This window comes from Aotus nancymaae, unplaced genomic scaffold (genome assembly GCF_030222135.1).
Source record: "Aotus nancymaae isolate 86718 unplaced genomic scaffold, 86718_ANA_hifiasm-v0.15.2.pri h1tg000046l, whole genome shotgun sequence".
Lineage (NCBI taxonomy): Eukaryota > Metazoa > Chordata > Mammalia > Primates > Aotidae > Aotus > Aotus nancymaae.
In genome coordinates, this window is record NW_026988460.1 from 29,301,365 (window position 1) to 29,328,560 (window position 27,196).

The 27,196-nt window shown below is 42.3% G+C and overlaps 1 protein-coding gene across 2 annotated transcripts in view; it reads left to right on the forward strand.

The window, feature by feature from the left end:
• The first annotated feature begins 12,943 nt into the window (after positions 1-12,943).
• Positions 12,944-27,196, forward strand: part of TXNRD3 (thioredoxin reductase 3) — a 61,603-nt gene continuing 47,350 nt past the window's right edge. Inside the window, exons 1-8 of one of the 2 annotated variants that reach the window (XM_064362109.1) lie at positions 12,944-13,015; positions 14,032-14,141; positions 15,869-15,973; positions 16,225-16,297; positions 18,127-18,246; positions 21,978-22,120; positions 25,713-25,828; positions 26,618-26,843. In XM_064362109.1, coding sequence (XP_064218179.1) covers positions 16,252-16,297; positions 18,127-18,246; positions 21,978-22,120; positions 25,713-25,828; positions 26,618-26,843 — 651 coding nt within the window. In that variant the 5' untranslated portion in view covers positions 12,944-13,015; positions 14,032-14,141; positions 15,869-15,973; positions 16,225-16,251. Of the gene's footprint in view, positions 13,016-14,031; positions 14,142-15,868; positions 15,974-16,224; positions 16,298-18,126; positions 18,247-21,977; positions 22,121-25,712; positions 25,829-26,617; positions 26,844-27,196 lie in introns of those variants that run through there. The other variant, XM_064362108.1, reaches the window with a different exon arrangement.

The following is a 27,196-nucleotide window of genomic DNA, read 5'->3' on the forward strand; positions in this document are numbered from 1 at the left end:
TTTCTTACAGAGAGGTACCCTCTGGGGCCTGCCACCCTTCCTTCAGGGGACTTCTCTGAAAGCCTCTGACACCAATAAAAGAAGGGAGCAGAGTCCCAAACCCCTTTTTCGTGGCAGGCTCTTGGCCCTTGGATGAATTTGCTGTCCCCTTCTCCCTGGAGTTGTATATTGAGGACTCTTTGGAAGGGCAGGCATTTCCAAGTCAGAGAAAGCAAGGGTCCATCTGCACCCTTTCTCAAAACAAGCAGTGCCAGTCTGCCTTGCATTTATACAACTTAAGGAGATTCCAGAGATAATAAGGCGAGTCTGTTCCAAGGTGACTTAAGGTCTCCATTTGCAGACAAGGGAGCAGCTGGTATAATTCTAAGTTTCCGCCTGAGCAGGCACTTCCATTACCCTCAGAACCTCCATGCTTGGTTTCTGGAAAGATCAACTTCAGCAAGGAAGTGGGGCACGGGTGGGGGGCTGGCTCTTCTTTCCCTTGACAGCCTCAGTCGGAGCCCTCGGCTGCCACCATGTGCCACAGTGGGAGAGTCTCCCCTCCAGTGCTCTGCTCCAGCGATGGACTGAATTCCAGTCTGATGGCTACACTAGGACCATCCAGAGGCTTCCTTATGTGTGGAATATGGGGAAATGAACACGGCAATGTCTGCACTACATAGAAGTCTAGATTTCTCGCCTAGGAAATGGTCCATTTCTGCCCGGATCACAGAGGAAAAAAGATCTGGCTGGGTGCAGTAGCTCCCGCTTGTAATTCCAGTGCTTTGGGAGGCTGAGACAGAAGGATGGCTTGAGGCCGGAGGTTCTAGACCAGCCTAGGCAACATAGTGAGACCTCGTGTCTAGAAAAAAGAAAAATCAGGCAGGTGCAGTGGCATGTACCTGTAGTTCCTACAGGAACTATACGGAAGGCTGAGGTGGGAAGATGGCTTGAGCCCAGGAGTTTGAGGCAGCTATGAGCTATGATTGCATCACTGCACTCCAGCCTGGACAACAGAGTGAGACTCTATCTTGAACAAAAAGAAAGGAAAGAAAAGAAAAGAGATCCTACATAGGAATAGGAGTAACTTTTTGCTAACTTTAAAAAATCCTTATTTTCTATCCCCACAGTAGGTTGGTTCCAAAAGCAGCCGTGGTTTTGCAGCCCTCCTTGCATCCGTGTTCTCAGCCTGTGACTGTGTGGTAACTCCCATAAAGATGCAGAATGTATTTCTCACCCTTCGGATCTAAGCTGGCCTGTGACTAACTGGTTCACAGAATGTGGCAGAAAATAGACAATCCATTGAAAGATAAGTTATACTTATGATGGCAATGACAGCCCATCTGGAGTGGCCACTTTGAGGATGTTGGCTGCCGCAGGGAAGGTGTGGCTGGGGCTGTGTGCTGTGCAGAGCCAGTGGGAGGCAGGCAAGAGCCCTGCCCGCTACCTAGTTGGCAGGGCAGGAGCCCGTGCTCCCCGGTGCAGCTACAACAGCCCAGCAGTGGCTCCCGTCCCCAGTATCCCTGTGTTCTTGGGGGCCCAGGAGGCCCTCTGCCCTGTCAGGCTTGAAAGTACCTGCTCCCACTCCCTGGCCTCTCCCCACTCCTGGTGCCCACTCCAGGGTGGAGCAAAGTTGTGGCCCAGCCTGGGCACTGTCACAACCCAGTCAGATGTGCACATGCTAAGGGCAGCACTGACATACCAACCCCCAGCCACCTTGGCCCCCTCCAGACTTTGGGCACCAACAAGCATAGGAGGGGGGCTGAGGGTGGTTTGGCACAGACCCGTGGGCACCTCTTATTGCAGACAGCCTGGGCGCCATCAACGACATGTTAATGGAGGGCAAAAATTCCTGGGCAGGAAGGGGTAGATCCCCAGGGAAACCCCACCTTCAAGCCAAGGATGGCCTGATGCCTGGGAGCCAGGCTGCCAGATCTGGGTGAAGTCTGGCCCAGAGTGAGAAATTATGGTGCTTTTTCCAGGCCTGCCTGTAGCCACCTATGGACCAATCAGCATGCACTTCCTCCCTTCTGATCCCATAAAAACCCCAGCCTCAGCCAGCCTCAGAGACTCAGCCAGGCCCAGACCTGCATGTGGAAAGGAGCTACCCACTATGGGTCTCCTCTCTGCTGAGAGCTGGACACTCATTGGGAGAACCTGCCTGCAGGAAGGAGCTGCCCACTTTGGGCTTCCCGAGAGCTGTTCTGTCGCTCATAAAGCTCCTCTCTGCCTTGCTCACTCCCCAGTTATCCATGTACCTCATTCTTCCTGGACACAGGACAAGATCTTGGGAACCACTGAATGGCAGGACTGAAAGATTTGTAACACAAATAGGGCTGAAACACATGCTCCTACTCACCACATTGTGGGCAATAAGAAGGAGAGAAGAACTGCTGCCCTTTGGGGAGCCCAGATGTAGGGGCTCCCTAAGCCAGGCCTGTGATAATCTCTTTGGGGCTCTGTAGTTCCAGGCATCTCCAAACTTCTGGGTGCCACAGCATTCCCCTTGTACAGATGCAGGTGCTCGCAAAAGAAGCCACTTGCAGTAATCTGATCCAGCCACAGCCTTGCACAGAGCTGGTGCCTGGAGCTGCATGCCCCACCACAGCAGCCGGTGTGTCTGGCTGTATGCAGTGGCCAGACCCCACATATGCTCACTCATGTGCCCCATACCACTCCAAGCCTGGCTCACTCTTGGCAGGCGTGGGATCTGGGCTGGTAGTGTGAGCTGAGAGCAGCCTGCTGGGCTGAGGGTGTGGAATGAGTCCAGTAGGCTGAGCAAAACTTGGGCAAAGGCGTGGACAGCCACAAAGGTTTCCAGCTGGAAAAGGATCCTGTGACACTTTGAGGGGGCTCATCTGGGAAGGGTGAGTAAAAGCAGACTTTCTGCTTTTTGACCTTTTATCTGAGTCCCTAAATTCCACAATATCCAAAATAAAAGAAAAACATGGAGCCTCTGTTGGCCAGTTAAAAGCAATTAGCATGGCTACCAGACTTAAGATGCAGTGGACCAGCTTGCTGGGGAGGACACTTTAATCTCCTGTCACCCTCGGATATTGGCAATGTTCCAATTCAATTTCCCTTCACAGAAGTCTAGCCATTGCGTGGGATTGGAAGGAGGTCCTGGGGCAATGGAGGGTATCCAGCTGAGGCCACACCTTCATGCTATCCAAAGGCTCCTGGACTAACTCCAGTTCCTAACTGCCCATTAGGGTATGGGCACTAGGACCCCCAGTCTTACCTATCACACTTTCTTTCACAACTGTCCCAGCTGCTATCCTCTTCTTTATACACAATGTTGAGTGTTGTTGCAAACCATAGACAAAAATATTACAGGGTAGAATGAGCATTTGGCTTAGTCATCAGGAATGTAAATCCGAAGAAAGTTGTATCTGCCTATTCTTAGAAGCAAGGAAGATCTAACTGTTGAGAGTTTTCTTTCCCCTGTTGAAAGAACCCACATGCACAGGGCAAGAGGCTTTTCCCACAGGCACCTTCCCCTCCTCTGCATTATATTGTTGTTTTTTTTTCTTTCCTCCACCAAGTCAGGAGTCAATAAAGTCCTGCAAATACAGGGAACATTTCTATTGATTTTTTCCTCTTGGGAGGCACCTTGTTAGGCCAAGTCCCCAGTTCCCAGAACTCCCTTTATCTCCCCTGTTTGAGGAGGACCTGGTCCCACAGCTTCACCTGTTTATGGTAGGGAAGCAACAGAGGGGCTGCCCTGCCAGTTGCTGGCTGCAATTTGGTGAGGGCCACCTGGGACTAATTTAATGGGTCCATACACCCTCCTGAGACACCTTTTTGTCTCAATGTTTGGTTTGAAGCCCTAGAAAGGAAAACTAGCTCTAAGGGACCCAGAGACAGATGACAGCAAAAGTCTAGGGGCAGAGTGCAGATGAGCATGACTAATTCTTGCCAATTAGGCCCTTCTACTTAATGGGTGAAGTCATGCTCACACCCATGGCATAAATGAGGTCCAGGGAACTGAGAGGTTACTGACAGTGGGAGGCTTAGGCAGCATGTAGGTGAATGCATCCTGAATCACTGGGACCCTTTGACCATCAGACTCTGGAGAGAGAGAAAAAATGCCTTTTTCCTCTTCTGTCTCCTTTTTCAGATGGTAACCAGTCACCTTCAGCCTACGCTCCTCTAGAGTGCATCCTGAATCACCGGGACTCCTTTAATCTTTAGACTCTGCAGAAAAAGTGCCTCACATTCCTTTGCACAAAGGTGTGGCTGAGTTATGTTCTCCAGGAAAGAGAAGCATGGCCTCAGGAAGGAAGCATTAATTTCAATAACATTCTGCAACTGTACCTTTTCTGTAAATGTGGGGCAAATGTCCAAAGCCCCTTATGTGCAAGCTTCCTTTGACTTGCAGGGTAATCTAGACCTTTGCCAATGTTGCAGCTGGGCCCTGCCCTAGAGTCCTCCTGCAGCAGGGCTCTCTCCGGAGGGGCTGTGAGTGTTTCCCCAGGGTGTGGCTAAGCCAGATCCCAGAGGTTTGCCCCTTGCAGCATGGATCCTCCAGGTCACTCGCCCCCACCTCGGACTGCAGTGAAGGAGGCTCTGAGAGGAGGATGGCCAGCTCCTCTCCTGCAAGGATAGGAGCCCCTGGGAAGGCATTCCTGCTCTGGAGACTGCCTCCCTCCCCCACATCAGAGCTAGCCCTCTCAGAAGCTAGGCCAAGCTGACGACTCTGTCTTTGATCTCTGCCAGGGAGTCCAGAGTCCATATAGAAGACAGTCTAAAAGAATATAAATAAAAATAGAAGGATAAAGGGGACATTTTTCTTGTTCTGTTTCCTTTCTTTTTCAGTTGTTGCAAACTCTGAATTTTGCTCAGGCTAATAGAAAAGCCATCTTTCTGCTGCCTGAAGTCATTGTCTCATGTTTCCTTTTCCTTCTTAGAGATCTTCTAGACAGCGTCGACTAGATCGCAGCCACCTGGCCCCTGCTCACTTCAACAGCATTCATTTCTCCTCACCTCTGCTCGTTTTTGGATCCTCCAGCATTTCCCTCAAATGCATCAGCCTTCCCCTTGCTTCTGTGGTTCAGCTGGGCTGTCTCCCACTGATACCTTCTTCCAGTGCTTATCATCTGAGCCAATGATTCTTCAGTTCCAGCTCTAGTATTATTCCTCTCTTTAGAACTACTTGCCAATTTGCATTCCTTGTTTTTGACATCTCTCCTCGAAGGGTTCTGATCTCCTGAAGATAAGTACTATCTTTCCTGTGCTTATTCTCTAACACTTAGCACAGATTGAGGTGTTAAGGAAGTGATTGTGGAGTCAAGGCATGAAATAGGCTATGTGGGCCCAGGGAAAGAGGAGTGGCAGGAGGCAGTCCCTGAACATCGTGATCTGTATTCCACCTCCTGGACTTGTGGTTCCCTGGATGAGCAGAGTAGGAAGAAGAGGAATTTGAGATCCCAGCCTGTCATATGAGGACAAGAGAAGAAGCAAATTACAGTAATATATGTTCTGGTAAGTTGTGAATCACTCGTTCGTTCATTCAGTAAAACTATATTGCGTGCCTCCTATTAGCCAGGCACTGTGGTAAGCTCTGGGGCTACAGCTGTGGACCAGAGTGATGAGGTCCTTTTCTCATGGAACTCACACTCCAGTCGAGGTGATGGAGGCAGGGGTAGGTCAGGCAGCAAGCAAGGAAACCAGAAATTATAAGAGGTTGTTGAAAATAGTACCTGTGTCATGAATGGACTAGAACATGTGTGAAATGATGGAAATTAGGGGCTACTTCATTTTGGGTACACAGCAAAAGGTACTCTAAGGAGGTAACGTTTAAGCCAATAGTTGGCAACAAGGAGCCAGACTTGCTGGAGCAGGTGTTAGTCTATTGGGATTGTTATAACAAAGTGCCATAGACGGGGTGTCTTATGAACAACAGAATTTTATCTCTCAGAGTTCTGGATGCTGGAAGTCTGAGTGTTATAACAAAGTGCCATAGACGGGGTGTCTTATGAACAACAGAATTTTATCTCTCAGAGTTCTGGATGCTGGAAGTCTGAGATCAGGATGTCAGCATGTTGCCTCTGATGAGGGTCCACTTGCTGATTCCAGCTGTAGGTCTCACTGTGTTCTCACATGGTGGAGAGTGAGCTAGCTCTCTGGCCTCTTCTTAGTGACACTAATTACTGGTACTATTCCCACTCTCAAAGACCCACCCTCATGACCTAATTACCTCCTAAAAGTCTTAACTTTCAAACATCATTACGTTAGGATGAGAGTTTCAACATATGAAATCTGGGTGATACAAACATTCAGTCCATTGCAGAAGACAGCATCCTAGACTGATAAAGCTAAAAATGTAAAGACCCTAAGGCAGGAATGGTTTTGACGCATCTGAGGCACAGGGAGAAAGCCCGCATAGCTGAAGCAGAGTGAACCGGAGGGACACTTTGTCAGGGGATGACAGGCTAGAGGTAGGCAGGAACTGGCTCACACCTGCTGGTCCTGTGCTTGGGTGTCTCTCTTTCTTGGGGTTTTATTCACCCACCGTGGTGAAGGGGGCTGTAAGTCACTGCAGGCAAGTTCAGCTCCGAGGTCTCCCACCCACCCACCGAAATGGACAGAGGATTCCTGTTCTTGCGGTTTCAGGGTCCCTTTGTTAGCGGCGGCTCCGGAATTCCATGTTAGAAGGGAACTGACGGGTAGCAACCTAGGAAACTCATCTTAAAGCTGCATTGCAATAGCAAACGCAATATATTTATTTAGTTTGTGTGATCTAAACTTTTAAAAATATCAATCTTTCTTATTCACACTTCCCATAAAAAATGAAGAATGTATATTTTAAGGTGGTTTAAAGGGGCTGCTGGGGATTATTAGGAGTAAACGACATTGCACAGAGGCCATCTCCAAGCGGCATCGCCAAGACTGGGTGATGTCTGGACGCGCGCACAACCTGGAGATAAAGAGGCTCGCGCTTGGTACCCGCCCCTTTGCGAACGGCAGGTGATAGGACACCTACGGGGTGGGCGGCCGGGCAGCCCAGTTCGCATGCGCGGGGCGGTGCCGGGGGCGAGGGCGGGGCGAGCAGCGGCCTCGCGGATTCGTGCAGGTGTGGAGCGTGGGCAGCAAGGGCAGCGTTCGCCACACCTCAGACCAAGTCCCGGCGCCGCTGCCTTCTGCGTTTCGGTTTGTGAGCGGGCCCGGCCCCGCCGGGAGCGAAAGCGAGACCCTGGAGCAGTCGCTGCGGCCGGCGCCGCAGGCGCCGAAGTCGCCGAGGCGGGGAAAGGCAGGCGATGCCCCCAATCGCCGACAGGGCCACGTCCGCGGCGCGCGCGTGGCGTCCCCTCCTGGGCGCCGCGCGCGCCTGGCGTCCGCCGGGCCCAGCAGCTCTTCCGAGGCCCGCGAGGAGCGGCGCCGCCGCCTTCTGGGCCTCATCGAGCGCAGCCGGGTGGTGATCTTCAGCAAGAGCTACTGTCCCCACAGCACGCGGGTAGGCGCGACCCGGCTCGCCAAGCGGACGCCACCCCGGGCAGGGAGGGTCCGGGCCGGGGCGCCCGCGGGTCTCGGGCTGGGGTGATGGTGTCAGTCGCCCGTCCTTTCCTCTCCCCGGGCTTCCCCTGAGGTGGGCTTGTGAGAGTTTATCGAAATAGAAATACTGCTAATTGCGTGACCTCGACCTGGGTTAGGACCCTATGCCGAGCCTCGGTTCCGCCTTCTTGTGAAACGAAGGTATGGGAAGGTTGTGAGGATGACTGAGCTTATTTCAGCTTCATTGCACACTGCCTTAACTTTTTGGGGCGGGCTAGGAATCCGGCATTATTTCTAAGGACAGATGTATTCTGAATTTACAAATACTTCACTTAGAAACGAGCCTTTGGGTGACAACCTACGTGTAAGGTAGGGACTTTTAACCTTTAAGAATTTACTTCATTCTACAGAAAGTTTAAATAATGATATGTGGAAGACCGTATGCGAAAGCATAAACTATTGGGTTGAGTTCATGAAATTATCGGCTGTGTTTTTCAAATATATTTGAAGTTTATGTGTATAATTTCTTAAAACATGTATATTATGCAAATACATTTTTAAGAATAATAAAGTGACACTAGTTACTGTAGACGCTTCCTTGGCTGTGTCCTCCCTCTCTCAGGATTAACCACTATACAAAATTTCTGCTTTTTTTTTTTTACATTATAACCAAATACATATACATTATTAATCAATATTTGGTTCATTTTGGCCTGTTTTGGGACTTGATATGAGTAGAACCATACATACATATGTATTCTTCTGCAGTTTTCTTCCTCAACAGTTATGTTTCAGAGATTCATGCATGTTAGTATCTGTAGCTGGGATTCATCAATTTTCATTGCTGACTATTCCCTGTAATGAATCATATCATAGTTTATCATTCTGCTGTTTCTAGTATTTTGCTCTTAAAAAACAGTACAGCTATATGCTTATTCTTGTACATAACTCCCAGTGCACTTATAAAAGACTTACTCTAGGATTGGTATCTTGAAGCTGAGTTGCTGGGTCATAAAGGATGCATGATTTCTATCTTAGCAAGGTAATGTTTGACTGATTTTCCAAGTGGTTATAACCAACTTACTCTCCTCCTAGTTTATAACAGTTGATCTTGCTCTACAGCCTTGCTAACAGTTGATATTTTTAATTTTTGCCATTCTGGCAATTTTGAAATGGTATGCCATTATGGTTTAATTTTGCATTTCCCAGATGAAGTCCAATATGTTCATGGGTCATTTGAGCTTCCTTTTCTGTGAAATTATATAATGTGCTTTTCGCTTTTTTCAGGCCTTTTGCCTATTTTCCTATGTTGTGGTTTTTAGTTGTTTGTCCTGGCTTGTAGGTTTTCTTTATATATTTAGGATGCTTATCCTTTGGTTATATATATAGTAAGTGCTCACTTAACATTGTTAACAGGTTCTTAGAAACCAACCTTAAGCCAAATGACATGTAATAAAATCAGTTTTATTGTAGGCTAATTGATAGAAATAAGAGTTAAGTTTCTATGGCATATTTCTGGTCACAAAAAAAAAAATCACCAAACTTTTAAATAAAGACCCAAAACACGTCTAATATTAAACATTGAAATAAATGTGAGCTATGCATACATTTAAGAGAAAGTAATAAGAACGGGGAAGAAAACTATTTACCCAATTTCTGGTGAATCAGGAGAGGTAGGGTTCTAATGGTCGTAGGTGAAATCAAGAATTTTGCAAAGCAGAATTTTAAGGACCACCTTATGCCACTGGGCAGTTCAAAACAAAATTGCAAATATGGAGCATGCACTGTTGAATGCTTTCCCACTGTGTTCGTTATTGTTTGCCTCTATATGATTGTTGTCTACTTTATGAAGTTTTATTTGGCAATAATTTGTATTGGCTTATTCATTCCTTTTCCAACCCACTTACTCCATTTCAGGATTGCGAGTGGCCAGAGCCTATCTTGACAGCTTAGTGTGCTAGGTGGGAGCCAAACCTGGCTGGGACACCATCCCGTTGCAGGTGCACTCACACACACACACCCATAATCTCTGCAGCTGGGAAAATGTAGATACACCAATTTGCCTAATGTGCACATCTTTGGGATATGGGAAGAAACTGGAGTACCTGGAGAAAACATGAAAAGAACGTGCAAGCTCCACTTGACAGTGGCCCTGACTGGGAATAGTTTTTTTAATCATTGTTGTAATGAAATAATGTTATTTGAGGACCTGGCTGCTGTAGAAAATCTGTCAAATTTAGCTTCCTTTTTCCCTCTTTTTTGGAATTGATACGGTTTGGATCTGGGTCCCCATCCAAATCTCATCCCCAGTGTAATCCCCAATGCTGGAGGTGAGGCCTGGTAGGAGGTGATTGGATCATGGGGGTGGATTTCTCATGAATGGTTTAGTATCATCCCATTGGTACTGTCCTCATGATAGTGAGTTCTTGTGAGATCTGGTCATTTAAAAGTGTGTAGCATCTCCCTACCCCACTCTGTTGCTCCTGTTCTTGCCATGTGAATTATTGGCTCCCCTTTGCCTTTTGCCATCATTGTAAGTTTTCTGAGGCCTCCCAGAAGCCAAGGAGATGCCAGCATCATGCTTCCTATAGAGTCCACAGAATCGTAAGCCAATTCAACCTCTTTTCTTTATACGTTTCCCAGTCTGATATTTCTTTATGGCAGTAGAAGAACAGACTAATGCAAGGATCTTTTGGTTAACTGAAGTTCGTAAGTTTAATGTATTTGCTTCTATCGTTCTTTTCCTTTTATGGTTTGCTTTTGGTTTCTTATTTAGGAAATCTGTTTCTATTCGGAGGTCATAAATATATTCTCCTGTTTAACTCCTAAAAATTGAGTAGTGTGCTTTTCATACCCACCTTCTTGATGTCTACCTGGAATTGATATTGGTAATATGAATGGGGATCCAGTTTGTTTTCTTCTTTGTGACTTATCAGGTGTTCCTGTTTCAATTATTGGAGACTCCATCCTTTCCACACTAGTTTGTATGCTCACTCATCATTAATCAGGTTCTCATGTGTGTGTTGGTCTATTTCTGGGGTCTGTTTTCTATCTATATTTTTTAAGAGTTGTCCTTTGTAGTTTGCAGAAACACAAAGAGATCAGAACTATGTCTGTCTACTGCTGTGTTACTGGGGCCTAGACAATAGTGCCAGGCACATAATATGTGTTGAATGATCTTAAATCATTTTAGTCAAATCTTTGCTGATACAGAACATCTTAGGACAAATGATCCTCAATCCTGTGTGTATCAACATTTTCAGTAATGTGGCCATGATTTTGAGTCCCATTACATATTTGGACAGCTCTGATTATTGAAATGTTTTTAAGTGAAGCAAAATCTGCCTCCCTGAAATGTTTCTTCATTCTTGGAGGTGAGCATTGCTCCAGTGAGCAGAATTAAGAACCTTGCTTCTGCTTGGAAGGCAGATCTTCCAGTACTTTCACTAAGTGTTTTTCTTGCTTGGCCGAGCAATCTGCCTTCTTACATGTCTGTCTTTACATGTAGCCGCTCACTAACTTGATTGTACAGTTTTTTTTTGGCCCGTGAACTTCTTAAATGTATCCCCCAAAAGTAGACACCATATTCCACATGTCCTTATCCTTGCCGAGTCAAGGAGAGAGATTTGTTTCTTGATTGGGCTGCTAATGGCATTCAACAAGTGTTATTGGGTGCTTAGTGTTGCAGAGACACAGAAATGAATAAACCTCTGTTTTTCCTCCCACAAACTCATAGTCTAATTGAGCTGTAATCAACCAGCTCACATGTGTAGAAAAAAGTGCATAAGAAAAATAAGAGTTATGGGAATAAGAGATAAAACAGTGGCTTCTGTGGAGGATCAGAACAGTCTAAGAAAATGACTGGTCTTTGAGGGATAAGTTAGAGTCTGTAGGTAAGAAAGAGCATCTGATTAGGAAATTAGTATCAACAAAGATAGATAATGATAAAAGGAAAATTGTATGGGTGAGTACAAGGTATATGAAAGAAATCAGGAGGATTCATTGGAAAATGGCTGGAAGTTTAGTTTCAAAGGTGATTTAAGGAGGTCTTTTTTTTGAGATGGGGTCTTGCTGTGTTGCCCAGGCTGGAGTACAGCAGCTTGATCTTGGTTTACTGCAACTTCTGCCTCCTGGTCTCAAGTGATCCTTCCACATAAGCCTTCCAAATAGCGGGGACTACAGGCTTATGCCACCACACCTGGCTAATTTTTGTATTTTTTATAGAGATAGTGTTTCACCATGTTGCCCAGGCTGGTCTTGAGCTCCTGCGCTCAAGTGATCCACCTGCCTGGGCTCCCAAAGAGCTGGGATTACAGGCGTGAGCCACTACGCCTGGCCAAGGAGGTCTTAAAGTGCTTGTTAATGAGTGTGGACTTGATGTGGCAAAGAAAAGTCATCTCATACTTGTGAGCAGGGTCTGACCTGTGATTTGAAATTTTCCCCAGTGTTCCCTGCTCACATTTCCATTCTGGAAATGGAACCTCTGGATCTTACCTTGAGGGCTGAGGGCACTGAAGGCTTTTAAGTAATGTGGTGAAAAGTGCTTTTAGATGACCACTTTGGATGTAATTTTCAGAAGTGGGGAGGACAAAGCTGGTACAGAAATAATTTGTAGGATATTACTGAGAATTTCCAGTAGTCAGTGTTGATGGCTCAGGTTAAGATAGCAACTATGGAGAACTAGATAGACGAACCAGCTCAAGAGAGAATTGTGAAAACTTTGTAATGACAATGAATGGCTGGGGAGTTCATGTGGGATAGGAAGATGCTGCATGAGAGGGAGGCATGAAAATGATTCCCAGTTAGAGCTTTGCAGTTGCTAAGGTGCAGATTCTGCTGCAGGTCCTGATTTTGCATGTCTGGTAAGCTCCTGGCCTTTGTGTTCCTCTTTCCTCTGTTTGAGTAAGTAGCAAGGCTGTAGTTGCTCTTATTTAATCAACTGGAGATGGTGCTATAAGTTAAATTGTCACTTGTCTGTTTCCCCTACTAGAGGGTAGAGATTGCATGTTGTTCCTTGTTTTCTCTTGAGTACTTAGAAATGTAGATGACCCATTCAAAGTGTTTGACAGATAAAAATTTGTTTAATGGTTTAATGACTATTGAAAGGAAACACAGGAAGAGGAAAAGGTACATGGAAGGAGAAGAGTAGCATTGTGGGTATGTTGCCTGTGAGATGCCTGTGGAACACACAGGTGGAAAATAGATGCTGCCTATCTTGAATTCAAAAAAGAGATTTGGGCGAAAGTTGTAGATTTGAAAGTCATAAGGAGACAGTAAAAAGGAGGCAAGGGATGACCTGAGATTATTCCGGGAAAATGTGTAGAGGAAAGGAAAATAAAAAAACAAAAACAAAAACCACCCATTGGCTAGAACTCCTGTTCCTCCAGAACATTTATTTTTGACGTCTCTCATTACTATGTTCATATTTCACAGCTGTTGAATCTTTTGTGAGAGTGAAACTTAGCTTAATTTTTGTTTCAGGTGAAAGAACTCTTTTCTTCTTTGGGAGCTGAATGTTATGTCTTGGAACTTGATCAAGTTGGTAAGTAGACCAGTTACTATACAGTGTTGTTTATGATAAATGCCAACAAGATTGACTTCTTTCCATTTACTTTGTTCAATTCAAATTATTCTTGTCTCCGGGTTAGATGAGGCATTTTTGTCTACATTCAGCCATGCAGAAAATGAACCCTTATGTGGGAGATAAGTTGGTGTAGGTTTTTTATTTATATATTTTCCATATTTGAGGGAAGGAGGGGAAGATATATAAGCGGCTCCCTTTGAAGTACTTGAGGCATTTCAGCTGTATCTGCCAGCTCTCTAGCACAATAGATTAAGCTGTAACAAATGAAAAGAATCCACTGCCATTTCCTGGCTGTGTCATCCACCGGGGAGAGTATATTAAGTTTTTAGCTTTATACTTTTGAATTCTTGGCATTCATATATCTAATATTAGTTGAGCACTTTACACGTAAGGAGCTTTTCGGGGGTGAGGGCATGGTGATGAACAGAAAAAGTTTGATTTCTGCCTTCATAGAACCTCAGTGACTCATTTTAACCAAGTTGCCTTAATGAATGAAATGCTCTTGAATCTTGGAGACTTTCTAAAGTGTATACCAATAAGGTAGTCTTAAGTAGTCATGGACCAGTTTTATTTTTAGGGGTGGAAGAAAAATTTTGGACTATGATCATAAACATTTAAAAATGTAATTGTAAGAAGTATTTTCTGAGTTATTATTGTTACAGCAGATTTTATCTTGATATTTGCTCTTTAAAGAGGGCTCTTACCTGTTTGTCTTGGCATAGTCACTGAATAATATATCAAAATCTAATTTTGAAGGATTTATCTTAAATGAATTAGTAGATCTTTATTTTTGAAGATTTTCTTGGCAAGCATGGATGTTTTCCCCTCGAGTTATCATTTCATAAAGTTATGTAACACACTGACCTATTATGGGTATGTACATGTGAACATTTGAGTGTTGTAAGACTTTAGTTTAACTCACAAAGATTTGGAACTCGTTTCAGTGTTTTTATATATAGTTTTTTCTTCTTTAGATGATGGGGCCAAGATTCAAGAAGTGCTGTTAGAAATCACTAATCAGAAAACCGTGCCCAATATTTTTGTGAATAAAGTACATGTAGGTGGATGTGACCAAACTTTCCAGGTAATAATAGTATTATATGTTCTTCAGTGCTGTTTGTTCACACTTTTAAAAAGTATCTAAAGAGGAGAAAATGGTTTTTGGCAGTCCACTCATCTTTTGGAAATTATAAAATGAAGCATATAGGACAATTATCAGATAACATTGATTGCATTAAGGGAAATTAGCTTTTCCAGAAGCTAGGATTTTTGTGTGAGGACACCAGGAAAAACAGGTGGGCCACCCTGAGGACATCCTAGGTCTTTTCCTCCTGATGGAGAGAGAGAACATTTTACTCATTGCCCAGTAAAGAGAGGTCAACTCTGACATTTTTGTCTGGGGCAATTACAATTCCTGTTAAGGCTGCTAACCCTGGGGTGCTTTGCAAAGGCCTATGGCTTTTGATTTTTTGATTCCTAGAATGCTACAAATGAACAGGAGTTGTTAGGTAAGCAGTGATAGATAAAAATTGATGTTAATTAAATAAGGTCCTTATTTTATAATTAGTTATTTACTTTTATTAAAATTCTACTCTGTCATATCCTTTGTATATGTATACAATATGAGTAATCAGTGATTGATTAAATAGTTGTATTTGAGGCTTTAATTAAGAATTATAATTTTGTGGGGAAAAAGGTGGTCCACGTTGTGTGTTAATCTATGATCAGCATCCTTATGCTGTAACAATCTGCTTTATTAATCCTAGAATCTATAACCCAGTTTACATAGCGGTAAGTCCTGTAATTATGGCCCCTGAACACCTTCTGAAGTGCTCGTCTTGCCAATCTTAACCTGGAAAATGACGTCCAAGAATGAATCTGTAGATACAGAGATAGCAATTCTATTATTTTAAGACAGAGAGATATTTCTTGGATGGCAGATCCTGATGAGCTGGATTTCCCTAAGGGCACCTGAAAGTAAGGAGGCCAGAGGAGCCCTTTTTAGAATGTCCCCAAAACCTTTTTGGGCACCCATTCTTCATGGCGACACATGCATCTGGTGAGTCCGCATAGTTATGAAGCATCTGTTGTGTGTCACAAGAAGGGCTAGTTTGATCATGGTGTTCGTCTAAACCCAAGATAATGGAAGTGAACAACTGACTTGGCATAAAGCAAACTTACTAAATCACAGATCAAACCTCTAACCTCATCTAAACTACTTCTGATCACAAGGAGGGCCAAGTAAGCAAGAGGATACGCCTCAGGGCCAGCGTCATGACTTGCTGAAAGAAAATGCGAGATGTTGGTGTTGTATAGAAAGCTCACCAGTAGTTGAGCTACTTTTATAGTTACAAAAGTTAGATTGATTTATAAAAAGCCATGACAAAATATGCTGATAATGCATAAAAATTTTTTCAAAATGAAGACTAGCATAGATGAGCAAGGATCTTGAAAAATGATACTTGGTATTCCACTGCACTTGACTATAACATTTTGATGATTAGACCAAGAAAATGACCTCATCTTACGTAGATCCAGAGCCACAACCTTCTAAGTTATTTGGCACATGCCTAGCTGTCAGGTGATAGGTCAGAAGGGACAAAAACATATACACTTTGGTATAAGTTCTAACTAGTTAGACCCTATTTTTAAATAGCATCCAGATAAATTTACAGTACCAACTTAGATAAATTATAGATTGTTCCTAAGATTTTTATAAAAGAAATCCATACCAATTGAACATAGGGTACATGTAAACAGTTGTAAAACTTTAAATTCTGCAGTGTTCTTTCTCCTGTAATTAAACCATAGGCATATCAGAGTGGTTTGTTGCAGAAGCTCCTTCAGGAAGATTCGGCATATGATTATGATCTGATCGTCATCGGTGGTGGTTCTGGTGGCCTTTCGTGTGCAAAGGTATGAACATAGGAATGAAATTCATAGATAATCTTCCTGGTGATTGCCATAGGCATTTCTTCTACACTTAAAAAAGAAGAAACAACTAATATTACAGTTTAAGCTTCTATTGTAATAGCTGGTGTAATTCAGGTAAAAGATTGTGTGTCACACAAAAACAGTCTTTTAGAGAAGACAAAAATTGAGAGAGTGTCAGAAAAGTAACAAGATCTTTAGATGTAAATTTTGTTGTTGTTGTTGTTCATTTGTAGGAAGCTGCCATTTTGGGAAAGAAAGTTATGGTGCTAGACTTTGTTGTCCCGTCACCTCAGGGCACATCCTGGGGTAAGCTGTTTTTCTCTGTTGTTCCTCTATGCTGTTTACATATGTTGTTTGCTTTATGTAATCTCATTTAATCCTCACGACAATCTCAAGAGGTATAACTCACCTGTTTCTTGGATAAGAAAACAGGCAAGGCTAGGCCAGACCCAGAGGTTCATGCCTGTAATCCCAGTACTTTGTGGGGCTCAGGAGTTCGAGATTAGCCTGGATAATATAGTGAGACCTTGTCTCTATCTAAAAAAATAAAAAATAAAAATAAATTTTTTTAAATGAACTGAGTCTTAGTGAGGTTATAGTTAACAAGTGGTGATGTTGGAAAGATAATGTAAACATAAGTAAGGAAGATTTTGCAAAAAGAAAAAAAAAAATTCCATGACCCCAGTATTTCAGCACTTCTACCATACTATTTTTTTGCATGCATGTCATGTAGTTGAGGTCACAGTGTATATACTGTGTTGTGGTCACATAGGTTTGCAAGAAATACTTTTCTTTGTTTCTGTGTCAGATTCATAATTGACTATATTAGCAGCACAGTAGCTGATGGAGTGAGTGTATGTAATCTTTGCAGTTTAGCTTCACAAGGAGACCAATGACCAGCCCTATGACTCTGCTGTCTCCTGTAGACTAGAGTGCTCACCTTTCCATATTGTTTTTCCACAGTGAAAAGAGCACATGGATTTTGTGCTAGATGTTTCCATTTATTCTTTAAATGTAGTCTCCCTCTGCATCTGCCCTGCTCTATGCCCTGTAAGACTGATCTGTTGGCAGCCATGCCCTCTGGCTTCTCAGATAGCTTGGCCACTTTGGGGTAATGGGAAGAGGGCAGAGAGATAGTGGAGTTGGGATTTTACTCGCCTGGCTCCTTCCCTGTTGGGTCCCTGCATCTTCCTGTGGAAGATGCCATCCCTTCCATTAGATGGCCAGCTCCTACTGGGTGGTGGCACTCAGTCTCCTTGCCCCTTCACATGGGGCTGCCAGTGGTCACCCTGTGTCACTAGTTTAGGGAACTATTCTATCCCTTTTTGCGCTTCCTGCTTACACCTTTGTGATAATTTCTCTGTTAATCCTTCGGTTCCCCAACTTGAGTGTGTCTTTTTTCTGCCAGAACCAGTCTGATAAATTGTGAAAATCAATTTTTAAAATTCAAACTTACTCAGAAAGTTATAGCCGAGAATTTTATATACAAAAGCTAATCTACCTTGATTTTTCTCATAATATTCTTGTGGTGTGTGTACACTTGTTTTTTGTCCCTCACCCTGCCCTCTTTCCTCTTTTTCTCCTCCCCTTCTCCCTTTCTTATCCAGAAATCATCCTACTTATCTGGCATGCCAGAAGACATTGCAGTCAGAAAGAATTTGAGACTGCCCTGCAAAGGGGCACTCTGTTTTGCATGATCCATTTTGTGGTGTTTAGCACTCAGAGTAAATGTGTCCAGGCAGCTTGCAGTTGATGACATGGCTCAGAGGAGTCAGAGTTATGGAGAGTACAAGGCTGGGAGCTGAGTTTCACACCCTTTCTCACCCTTGGTGTAGTACATATCTAGTTAATCTCAGATCATTCTGATCACTGCGGATCAGACTCAAGTGAAAGTTTTGGACTCTGTGCCCAGAAAACTTCTCACATGTATGTCTGTATTTTTAGGCATCCTTGGGTCTCCTCTGTGGAACCGTGGTCAGAAAATTTGGGGTAATTCCTTGTGTCTTATTTTGGGGTGGGGTGTCATCCCCCCACCATTGAGCTTGTAATTTCCACATGTTTTAATATAATATGTCTGCAGATGTGTGAAACTAGACACACACAGAAGAAGCATTAAAACTTATTTTCTTTCTCAGGTCTTGGTGGCACTTGTGTAAATGTAGGTTGTATTCCTAAGAAATTGATGCATCAGGCTGCCCTTTTGGGGCAGGCATTACATGACTCAGGGAAGTTTGGCTGGGAGTATAATCAACAAGGTGAGTAATGTATATAAAGTATAGATTGAGAGAAAAAAATGAGTTTTTTAGATAAAGACTTGCTATTCATATTTTTATAGTTGAGTTCATAATTCATTTAATGAACATTCATTAGGAAGCCACTGTGTCAGCCAGGCATAGAGGATGCAAAGAGGGTCCCACTCTTATGGGCCTCGCCACCTAGAGAGGGAATTGTCTCAGCTGCAGCAATTCCATAGCCTTAGCAGAATGTAAAAGATTAAATAATAGCTGTTTTCAAATTTCTTTCAAGTATAAGGAAAATAGAATAGCAAGGGTTATTGTTTGAATTTTATCTGTTACATTTTTTCTCAGTGGTTATATGTATCTTTGGTTAATGAAAGGTGGAAAAGAAATTCATCCAGTAAACATGTATTAGCCAGGCTCTGAGGATACAGATGTGAGGAAGCAGAGCTGCCTGTAAATAGCACGTAGTCCAGTGGGAGCGAGAGAGACAAGGAAATTCATTCAGTGCACTCAAATTAGCTGTGCTGCTTAGAGTATTGGCTCCATGTAGCCTTGGGGGTGGTGGGGAGTGTCAGAGAAAACTCTTCAGACAGGGTGACCCTTGAGCTGCATCTGGAAGGTCACAGAGGAGTAGGACCTTTAACACAGGAAGCAGCTTGATGAACACTATGGAGATGTGAGGAAACATGATGTTTTGGGGGTTAGGAGCAGCTGGAGTGAAGAGTAGATGAAGGGAGTTGAAGCAGGAGAGGAGCATGAGCCATGGGCTGTGATTCTGGGTCCTTTTGTCAAGCTAAGTAGCAAGCAGAGAGAAGCTCCCTAAAGAAAATGATGCTTATTTCTGAATTGGGCACTGCAGCTGGAATATGTGTGCCATAGTAAATGACGTGCATGTTCAGGGATGTAAAGGAAGACAAGGGTTTCCTAAGCAAAAATGAGGATGATAGGATTGAAATGATTATCCTTGGCTACAAGGATCAATAACTATGGTGACTCAAGTCCAAGGTGGACAGGCAGTTGCTGGGCAGATGTCCTGGAAGATGTATTTTTATGTAAGGTTGTGATGGCCTTTAGGCAAGTTTGTGGTTTTTGCAGTCTTTGTGATGATTATGTTATCAGGCATACAACCCAGAAAACCCTTTCTTCATGGCCTTCCCCAGCTCTGTTTGTCAGAGAGTTTTTTTTTTTTTTTAAACACAAGTTACTCCATTTTGATTCTGACAACTTTTACACCTTTGATAACACTGAGGAACTTAGAAAAGAGAGGAAAGGATAGGGAAGTGGGGGCAAGAAATGACAGAGGCCTGAGCAAAGACTGAAGTCAGGTTGGAGGGCAATTGAAGGCATAGAATTGACCAGACGTGGTGACCAGTTGGATGTAGACTTGGCTGTGTATCAGAATGTCCACAAGAAAAGAAAAATTGCAAACCACTTGTCTCTTTTTGCAGATATTTTGATCTGGTCGATGTGGGCAGTGAATGTGCACATTTAAAGGATCATATATGATCCTGGTTCTGACCATAGCCAGGTGATTATGACAGGCCATCCAGGTCATGGTAGGAGATGGAGTGAGGGAGAGGAAAGAATACAGGAAGAGGAATTGGGGGAAATGGAATACCATTCATTGAGATAGAAAACACAGGCAGCTTTGATTTATTGGCAGGGTGGGGTTGAGTTCAGGATAATGGGTTGATGCTGGACACATTTCTCCAGTCAGCTCAATGGAGAGCTTTAGGTCAAGCTAGGATTAGCTGGGCATGGTGGTGCATGCCTGTAGTCCCAACTGCTCAGGAGGCTGAGGCAGGAGGATTGCTTGGATCTGGGAGGTCGAGGATGCAGTGAGCTGAGATTGTGCCATGGCATTCTAGCCTCAGCAACAGGGTGAGACCCTGTCTCTTAAAATATCTATGTGGGTGTGTGTGTATGTATGGGTATATATAAATGTATTGTGTATGTGTATGTATATGTGGTGTGTCAGTATATACATATATATATTCACATGTATAATTGAAAATTGTAACAAAAAATGAAAATAACTTGAAATGAATTCAACCAGGAATGTACAGGATATATAAGGAAAGAATATAAGGGCATGACAAGAAATTTACTATGATTTTAGAGAGGATGTCTCAATATTGTGAAGACATCTCAAAAATTATTTGTAAATTTTATATAAGTCTGGTAAGATCTCCATGAGACATTTTTTTCTTTTTGGAGATTGGCTAATTATTTTAAAATTTGTATTGAAAAATACATATGTGAAAATAGCTAGGCAACCTTTGAGAAGGTATAGAGGGTGACCTTTCTCAGTATTTAAAAATGTTGTACTGTTGCAGGACTAAACACATCAATGAAACAGTAGAGCAGGTGGTTTCAAAGTGCCAGTTCATAGATTTGGCATATCAGAAACTCCAGGAGGAGCTTTTTAACTTTATAGGTTCCAGGGTCCCACTCCTGATTTTATAGTTTTTGGCAGGTCCTAGGATTTGTATAGATCAACATGATTCCCATTATGACATATTTGAGAGCCTCTAATCTAGACTGCCTTTTGCAACAAGAACAAGAAACAAAAGGACACATGAACTGTGAGTTGAGCTGACAGGATTCTTAGGATAAGTAGTTTAAGGGTTGGAAGAAAAGCTTTTCGGGGGATGGGGAAGAAATATCTTTAGGATGTGAGGGTATGTACCATTGTGGCAACATGGTCTCTGCTGGGACAGGTTTGAGAATCATCGTAACCTACATCACAGGGAGTGGGAGGATGGGGTAATGTGGTAACAAGAACGACTATTTTGGGTTGCAAAATTTTAGGAGACTGTGGTACACTGGCATCATAGAAAGGGTCACGTGTGTTGACATTGGCTAAGCCTCTCTGTGCACTGACTATCTCCTCTAGCCATCTCCCTTTCCTGCGTGATAACTTCCCATGTCCCTGGATGAATAGGGGGGCATTTCTTGACAGTGGTAGATGGAGTCAGTTTCCAGATGTGACTATTGACCTCAGGTTTTTGGTTTGTCTTCTGGAATCTCATCTAGTTATGATGGAAGCCCTGGCTGGGGTGTGCCTGCATCTTAGAAACATAGAGCTGCACAGGGTGACCTTCAGGGTCTGGCATCTGTAGATAAGATGAACACTATGCAGTAAATCCCACCTAGAAGATACAGAGATGACACAGAATTCCAACAGCCAAATCCTGCCCCACCTTCCAAAGGAATGGGTAAACACTGTAATATTGAAGGTTGACAGTGGTGAGCATGAGCCATGTTTGTTGTAAAGACACATAAGACTGTGCTGTGAACCAAATGGGAAAGGAACCATGTCAGTCTGTTGAGGAGAGTGTACTAAGCTCACTGACTTGAGGCCTTCTTCCCATCCAAGGGACAAAGTAAGGTAGGTCCCATGGAGTGGGAAAGGGTTCTAGGAGATGCCACCAAGGAGAAGTGAGCCTCCTGCCTATGTCGTCGTGGGCATTGCCATGTGAGGGCCAGTTTCCCCATTCTCTCCTCCATGGACTTTTCCCCAGTTTTCTTCTTTTCAAAATTCTTGCTTTTTACACATTCTTTGTAATATAAAATAGGAAGAATATAAACTATGGCTGGCATAAAAAAGATTGAAATTGTTAATTATCTTCTGTCTACTTCATGATTTTTAAAGCACTGTTAGTATGGCTTATGTCTGGTTACATATAATTTACCATTAAAGGTAAAATTCACTTAACATCTTTACCCTGGTTGTTTCTTCTTAGTGAAGCACAACTGGGAGACGATGACAAAAGCGATTCAGAACCACATCCGCTCTCTAAACTTTGGCTACGGGTTGTCTTTGAGGGAAAAGGCTGTGGCCTATGTCAATTCCTATGGAGAATTTGTTGAACATCACAAAATAAAGGTACTCTTTGAGTTTCTTGTCTTGTTCATTTCCTTTCCTTCCAATTGTTTGTACTTGTCTTGGACTAAAATTTCATGTTGCGTGCTAAGGAGCGTAACAGGTGTGCATGAGCTTGCGCATGCACACACACACACACACACAGTCATGCATGTACACGTGTTTTTCTCCCATTGTTTGTTGTTCTATGTGTTTGGTTACCTTGATGAAATTGTGTTTTAAAGAACCCTTAGTTTAAAGTTATTTGCCTTTTATTTTATGGCCATATTAAAAGAGAACATGTTTAGACTAAGCAGTTCAAAATTTAAAAGACTAAAAAGATCAAAATTTTATTAGTGGAATCCTTCCTAAAAATGAAACCTTAACTAGAACTCCAATATATATAATTCATAAAAGCATTGATAAAAGTAGTATTAGAATTAGTGTGTTTTGTAAGCTTATCTTTGTAGTATTTATATATTATTAGATTAATATATAAGGAAAATGAGATCATTTTGAGGAACACAAACAGTTTAAATTGGAATTATGACAATCAGATATTGTCCTCATCATCTAGTTTATTTTTGTACTTTGTTAGCACAGTGTGAGATAATCTTGACAAGATTTCAGAGTATTTTGTATTGAGTTGTTATCTCAGAAACGTGTGAGGTATGGTCCATTTAAAGCTGCCCTTCAAAGTTTATTTTCAACATTTTATTTAAATATTTATTTGAACAGGAAATAATTGAGAACATAACATAGTAAATAGCCAAATATTCAATTCCTAGCTTTAACAATTGTTATCATTTGCCATATAATCTATATTTTGGATGATGTGTTTTAGTCAATTAAAGATATATTTCATTCCTAAAAATTAATAAGATAAAACCAACCCTTTAAAACCTTATATGGGCCAATTTGAATTATGTTATTTACGTGAAACACAGTAGAAATGCATGTTTTATTTCTCAAATTTCCTGGCACAGATGGTTGAATAAGCCCCAGCCATACCTGCCTCTTGTGTGGCTCTTTGTTTAGTGATGCTAGCACATTCCCATTCTCTCAGGCTAGAAACTCCAGAGTCTCCCTCTCACCCCACAGCCTGTACTTGCTTGTCTTTTACAGAGCCCTTCTAAGCAAGGCTCTTTCTCCAGGCTCTGTTCTATATCCCACTCATGGTGCCAACCCACTTGTTTAAACACCTTCGTTAGTATTTGAATGTTTTTTTTTTCCCAACAATTGGTGTTTATTAAACATACTGTGCTCAGACTTATCATCGAACCCAGTATAACAATAAAAAATATTATAAAAAGATACTTCATGGCATGGGAATATGCTCATAATGTATATTTTTTCTCCTCAATTTTTTTTATTGCATTTTAGGTTTTGGGGTACATGTGAAGAACATGCAAGATTGTTGCATAGGTACACACATGGCAGTGTGATGTGCTGCCTGCCTCCCCATCACCTATATATGGCATTTCTCCCCATGCTATCTCTCCCCAACTCCCCACCCCCCACTGTCCCTCCCCCATTTCCCCCCTACAGACCCCAGTGTGTGATGCTCCCCTCCCTGTGTCCATGTGTTCTCATTGTTCAACACCCGCCTATGAGTGAGAACATGCGGTGTTTGATTTTGTGTTCTTGTGTCAGTTTGCTGAGAATGATGGTTTCCAGGTTCATGCATGTCCCTACAAAGGACACAAACTCATCGTTTTTTATGGCTGCATAGTATTCCATGGTGTATATGTGCCACATTTTCCCTGTCTAGTCTATCATCGATGGATATTTGGGTTGGTTCCAGGTCTTTGCTATTGTAAACAGTGCTGCAACGAACATTCGTGTGCATGTGTCCTTATAGTAGAATGATTTATAATCCTTTGGATATATACCCAGTAATGGGATTGCCAGGTCAAATGGAATTTCTATTTCTAGGTCCTTGAGGAATCGCCACACTGTCTTCCACAATGGTTGAACTAATTTACACTCCCACCAACACTGTGAAAGTGTTTCTATTTCTCAGCATCCTCTCCAGCATCTGTTGTCTCCAGATTTTTTAATGATCACCATTCTAACTGGCGTAAGATGATATCTCAATGTAGTTTTGATTTGCATTTCCCTAATGACCAGTGATGATGAGCATTCTTTCATGTTTGTTGGCCTCATGTATGTCTTCTTTTGTAAAGTGTCTGTTCATATCCTTCACCCACTTTTGAATGGGTTAGTTTGTTTTTTTCTTGTAAATCTGTTTTAGTTTTTTGTAGATTCTGGATATCAGCCCTTTGTCATATGGGTAGATTGCAAAAATTGTTTCCCATTCTGTTGGTTGCCAATTCACTCTAATTACTGTTTCTTTTGCTGTGCAGAAGCTGTGGAGTTTGATTAGGTCCCATTTGTCTATTTTGGCTTTTGTTGCCAATGCTTTTGCTGTTTTGGTCATGAAGTCCTTGCCTACGCCTATATCCTGAATGGTTTTGCCTAGATTTTCTACTAGGGTTTTTATGGTGTTAGGTCTTATGTTTAAGTCTTTAATCCATCTGCAGTTAATTTTAGTGTAAGGTGTGAGGAAGGGGTCCAGTTTCTGCTTTGTGCACATGGCTAGCCAGTTTTTCCAACACCATTTATTAAACAGGGACTCCTTTCCACATTGCTTGTTTTTGTCAGGTTTGTCAAAGATCAGATGGTTGTAGATGTGTGGCATTGCCTCTGAGGCCTCTGTTCTGTTCCATTGGTCTGTATCTCTGTTTTGGTACCAGTACCATGCTGTTTTGATTACTGTAGCCTTGTAGTATAGTTTGAAGTCCAGTAGTGTGATGCCTCCCTCTTTGTTTTTGTTGCTTAGAATTGACTTGGCTATGCAGGCTGTCTTTTGGTTCCATATGAAGTTTAAGGTGGTTTTTTCCAGTTCTGTGAAGAAGGTCATTGGTAGCTTGATGGGGATAGAGTTGAATCTGTAAATTACTTTGGGCAGTGTGGCCATTTTCACGATATTGATTCTTCCTAACTATGAACATGGAATGTTTCTCCATCTGTTTGTGTCCTCTCTCATTTCATTGAGCAGTGGTTTGTAGTTCTCGAATTTGAATGTTTTTAAGTGAAAATATATTTTTTAATTGTTTGTATAATTATAAATTGTGAACAGCCTTTGTTGGTTACCCATAGCCTAAGTTGTTAGGATGACATAAGAGCCTTCACACTTGGCTCTAGTCTGTCTGTTTCATGTCACTTCTGACCCAACCCTGCCCTCCAGTCTTCACACACCAACTCCTTCCGGGCCCATGTGCTTTTGTGTACATTGTCCTGTCTTCCAGGTCTCTGTTCCTCTCCCATCATTTCACTTTTCTCATCTCCATTTGAAAATCTCCACTCCTTCTTTAATCCATCCTTGATTGGCTTTCTAGTCCAGTACTCTACCCTCACCATGGGGCTTTGATTAATATTTCATAAAGATTTCTATTTTCTGTGCTTGTGCTTATCACATTGCATTATTACTTTTTGCATGTCTGCTGTTCCTGTTGTATGGGAAGCTCCGTGAGGGTAGAAACTGTTTTGTCCATGGTGTCTGGTACTCTGTAGTGTTTGTTGAGTAAGTGAGGTTTACTTCTTTTTTTTCAAGGCAACCAATAAAAAAGGACAGGAAACTTATTATACTGCTGCACAGTTTGTCATAGCGACGGGTGAAAGGCCACGGTATTTAGGAATCCAAGGAGATAAAGAATACTGTATTACCAGGTAAGATTAAATAGACCATTTTAACTTTAATGTTATTAAATTGCATCATATTGACATGTTTCCAGTTTATTTACTTCCTGTCTTATTCTACAAAAGATTCGAATAGACAAATGAAAATACATACAATGCAAGAAGCTAAACAGTTAAAGGCAATGAAACAGAGAATATAAATTCAGGTAAATAAGGCCAGTGGCAAAATTAATGTACAAAAATATGGCATATGTGTCTCGGTGATTGCTAGAAGTAGTCTGGGAGCTTGATTCTAAACCTCTTGCAGGCCAAAGCAAAGAAGTAAATACAATTAGCTCTAGGATTTAGTATCCTTATGATAAAAATACTGCTTTTCTTAACACTGAAATTTAATGGGAATTCTTCTTGGTGGTCAAACAGAGGACATATGTGCAATGACTTGTAAACTTTTTTGAGCTGGCTCACATTAATTAAATACATTGTTTTGTCCAGGTAAACAAACACACACCCCTTCACATAGCACGTACATACACCCCCAAAACAAACAGATTTTTTTCTCATTACATATAATATAGTCTGATATTTTCTATACTATTTTATTTTTTAAAAAACTTTGCTTGTGGTCTGATTTTGAAAAAACTGAAGTATACTTATTGTTCCACTCCACAGCAGACTTAATTACAAATTTCAAACAGTTGTTGCTTCATTCACACACTAAATTATAATTCAGTCATTACAAGACCGTTATACATTGAAACATGAATAACTCATTTCATTCTTACTGCCTAGGTATTCTTTTTTTTAATTTTTCTTTTACAGTGATGACCTTTTTTCTCTGCCTTATTGCCCTGGCAAAACGTTAGTGGTGGGTGCCTCTTACGTCGCCCTGGAGTGTGCAGGGTTTCTGGCTGGCTTTGGCCTAGATGTCACAGTTATGGTACGCTCAATCCTTCTCCGTGGCTTTGACCAAGAAATGGCAGAGAAAGTGGGTTCCTACATGGAGCAGCATGGTGTGAAGTTCCTATGGAAATTCATACCTGTGATGGTAAGGCTGCATGGCATTTGCAGTTTCTTTTCTCTGAGTTTTTACTTTACCCCACGTTACTTCATTTCATTACATAAATTAGTCTGTATTCAAATGATGTTAAAACAGTGTTTCTACTCCCAAGTCTACAGAGCCAACCCCATTTGCCCCTTTGTCCCCTCTTCTGATATAGGAAGTGTCCTTGCTCATTTCAGAGGCTGAGTCCCCTAATCTCCTGCTTTGTTTCACCTTTTCAAGGATATCCCATCTTCAGTTAGTTGTCTTCTTTTTCCTTATTCATATCACTGTCTCTCATCTTGAACACTTAAGACTTCTCTTACCCTCACTGCCGTTATGGCTGGGTCCCTATTTTT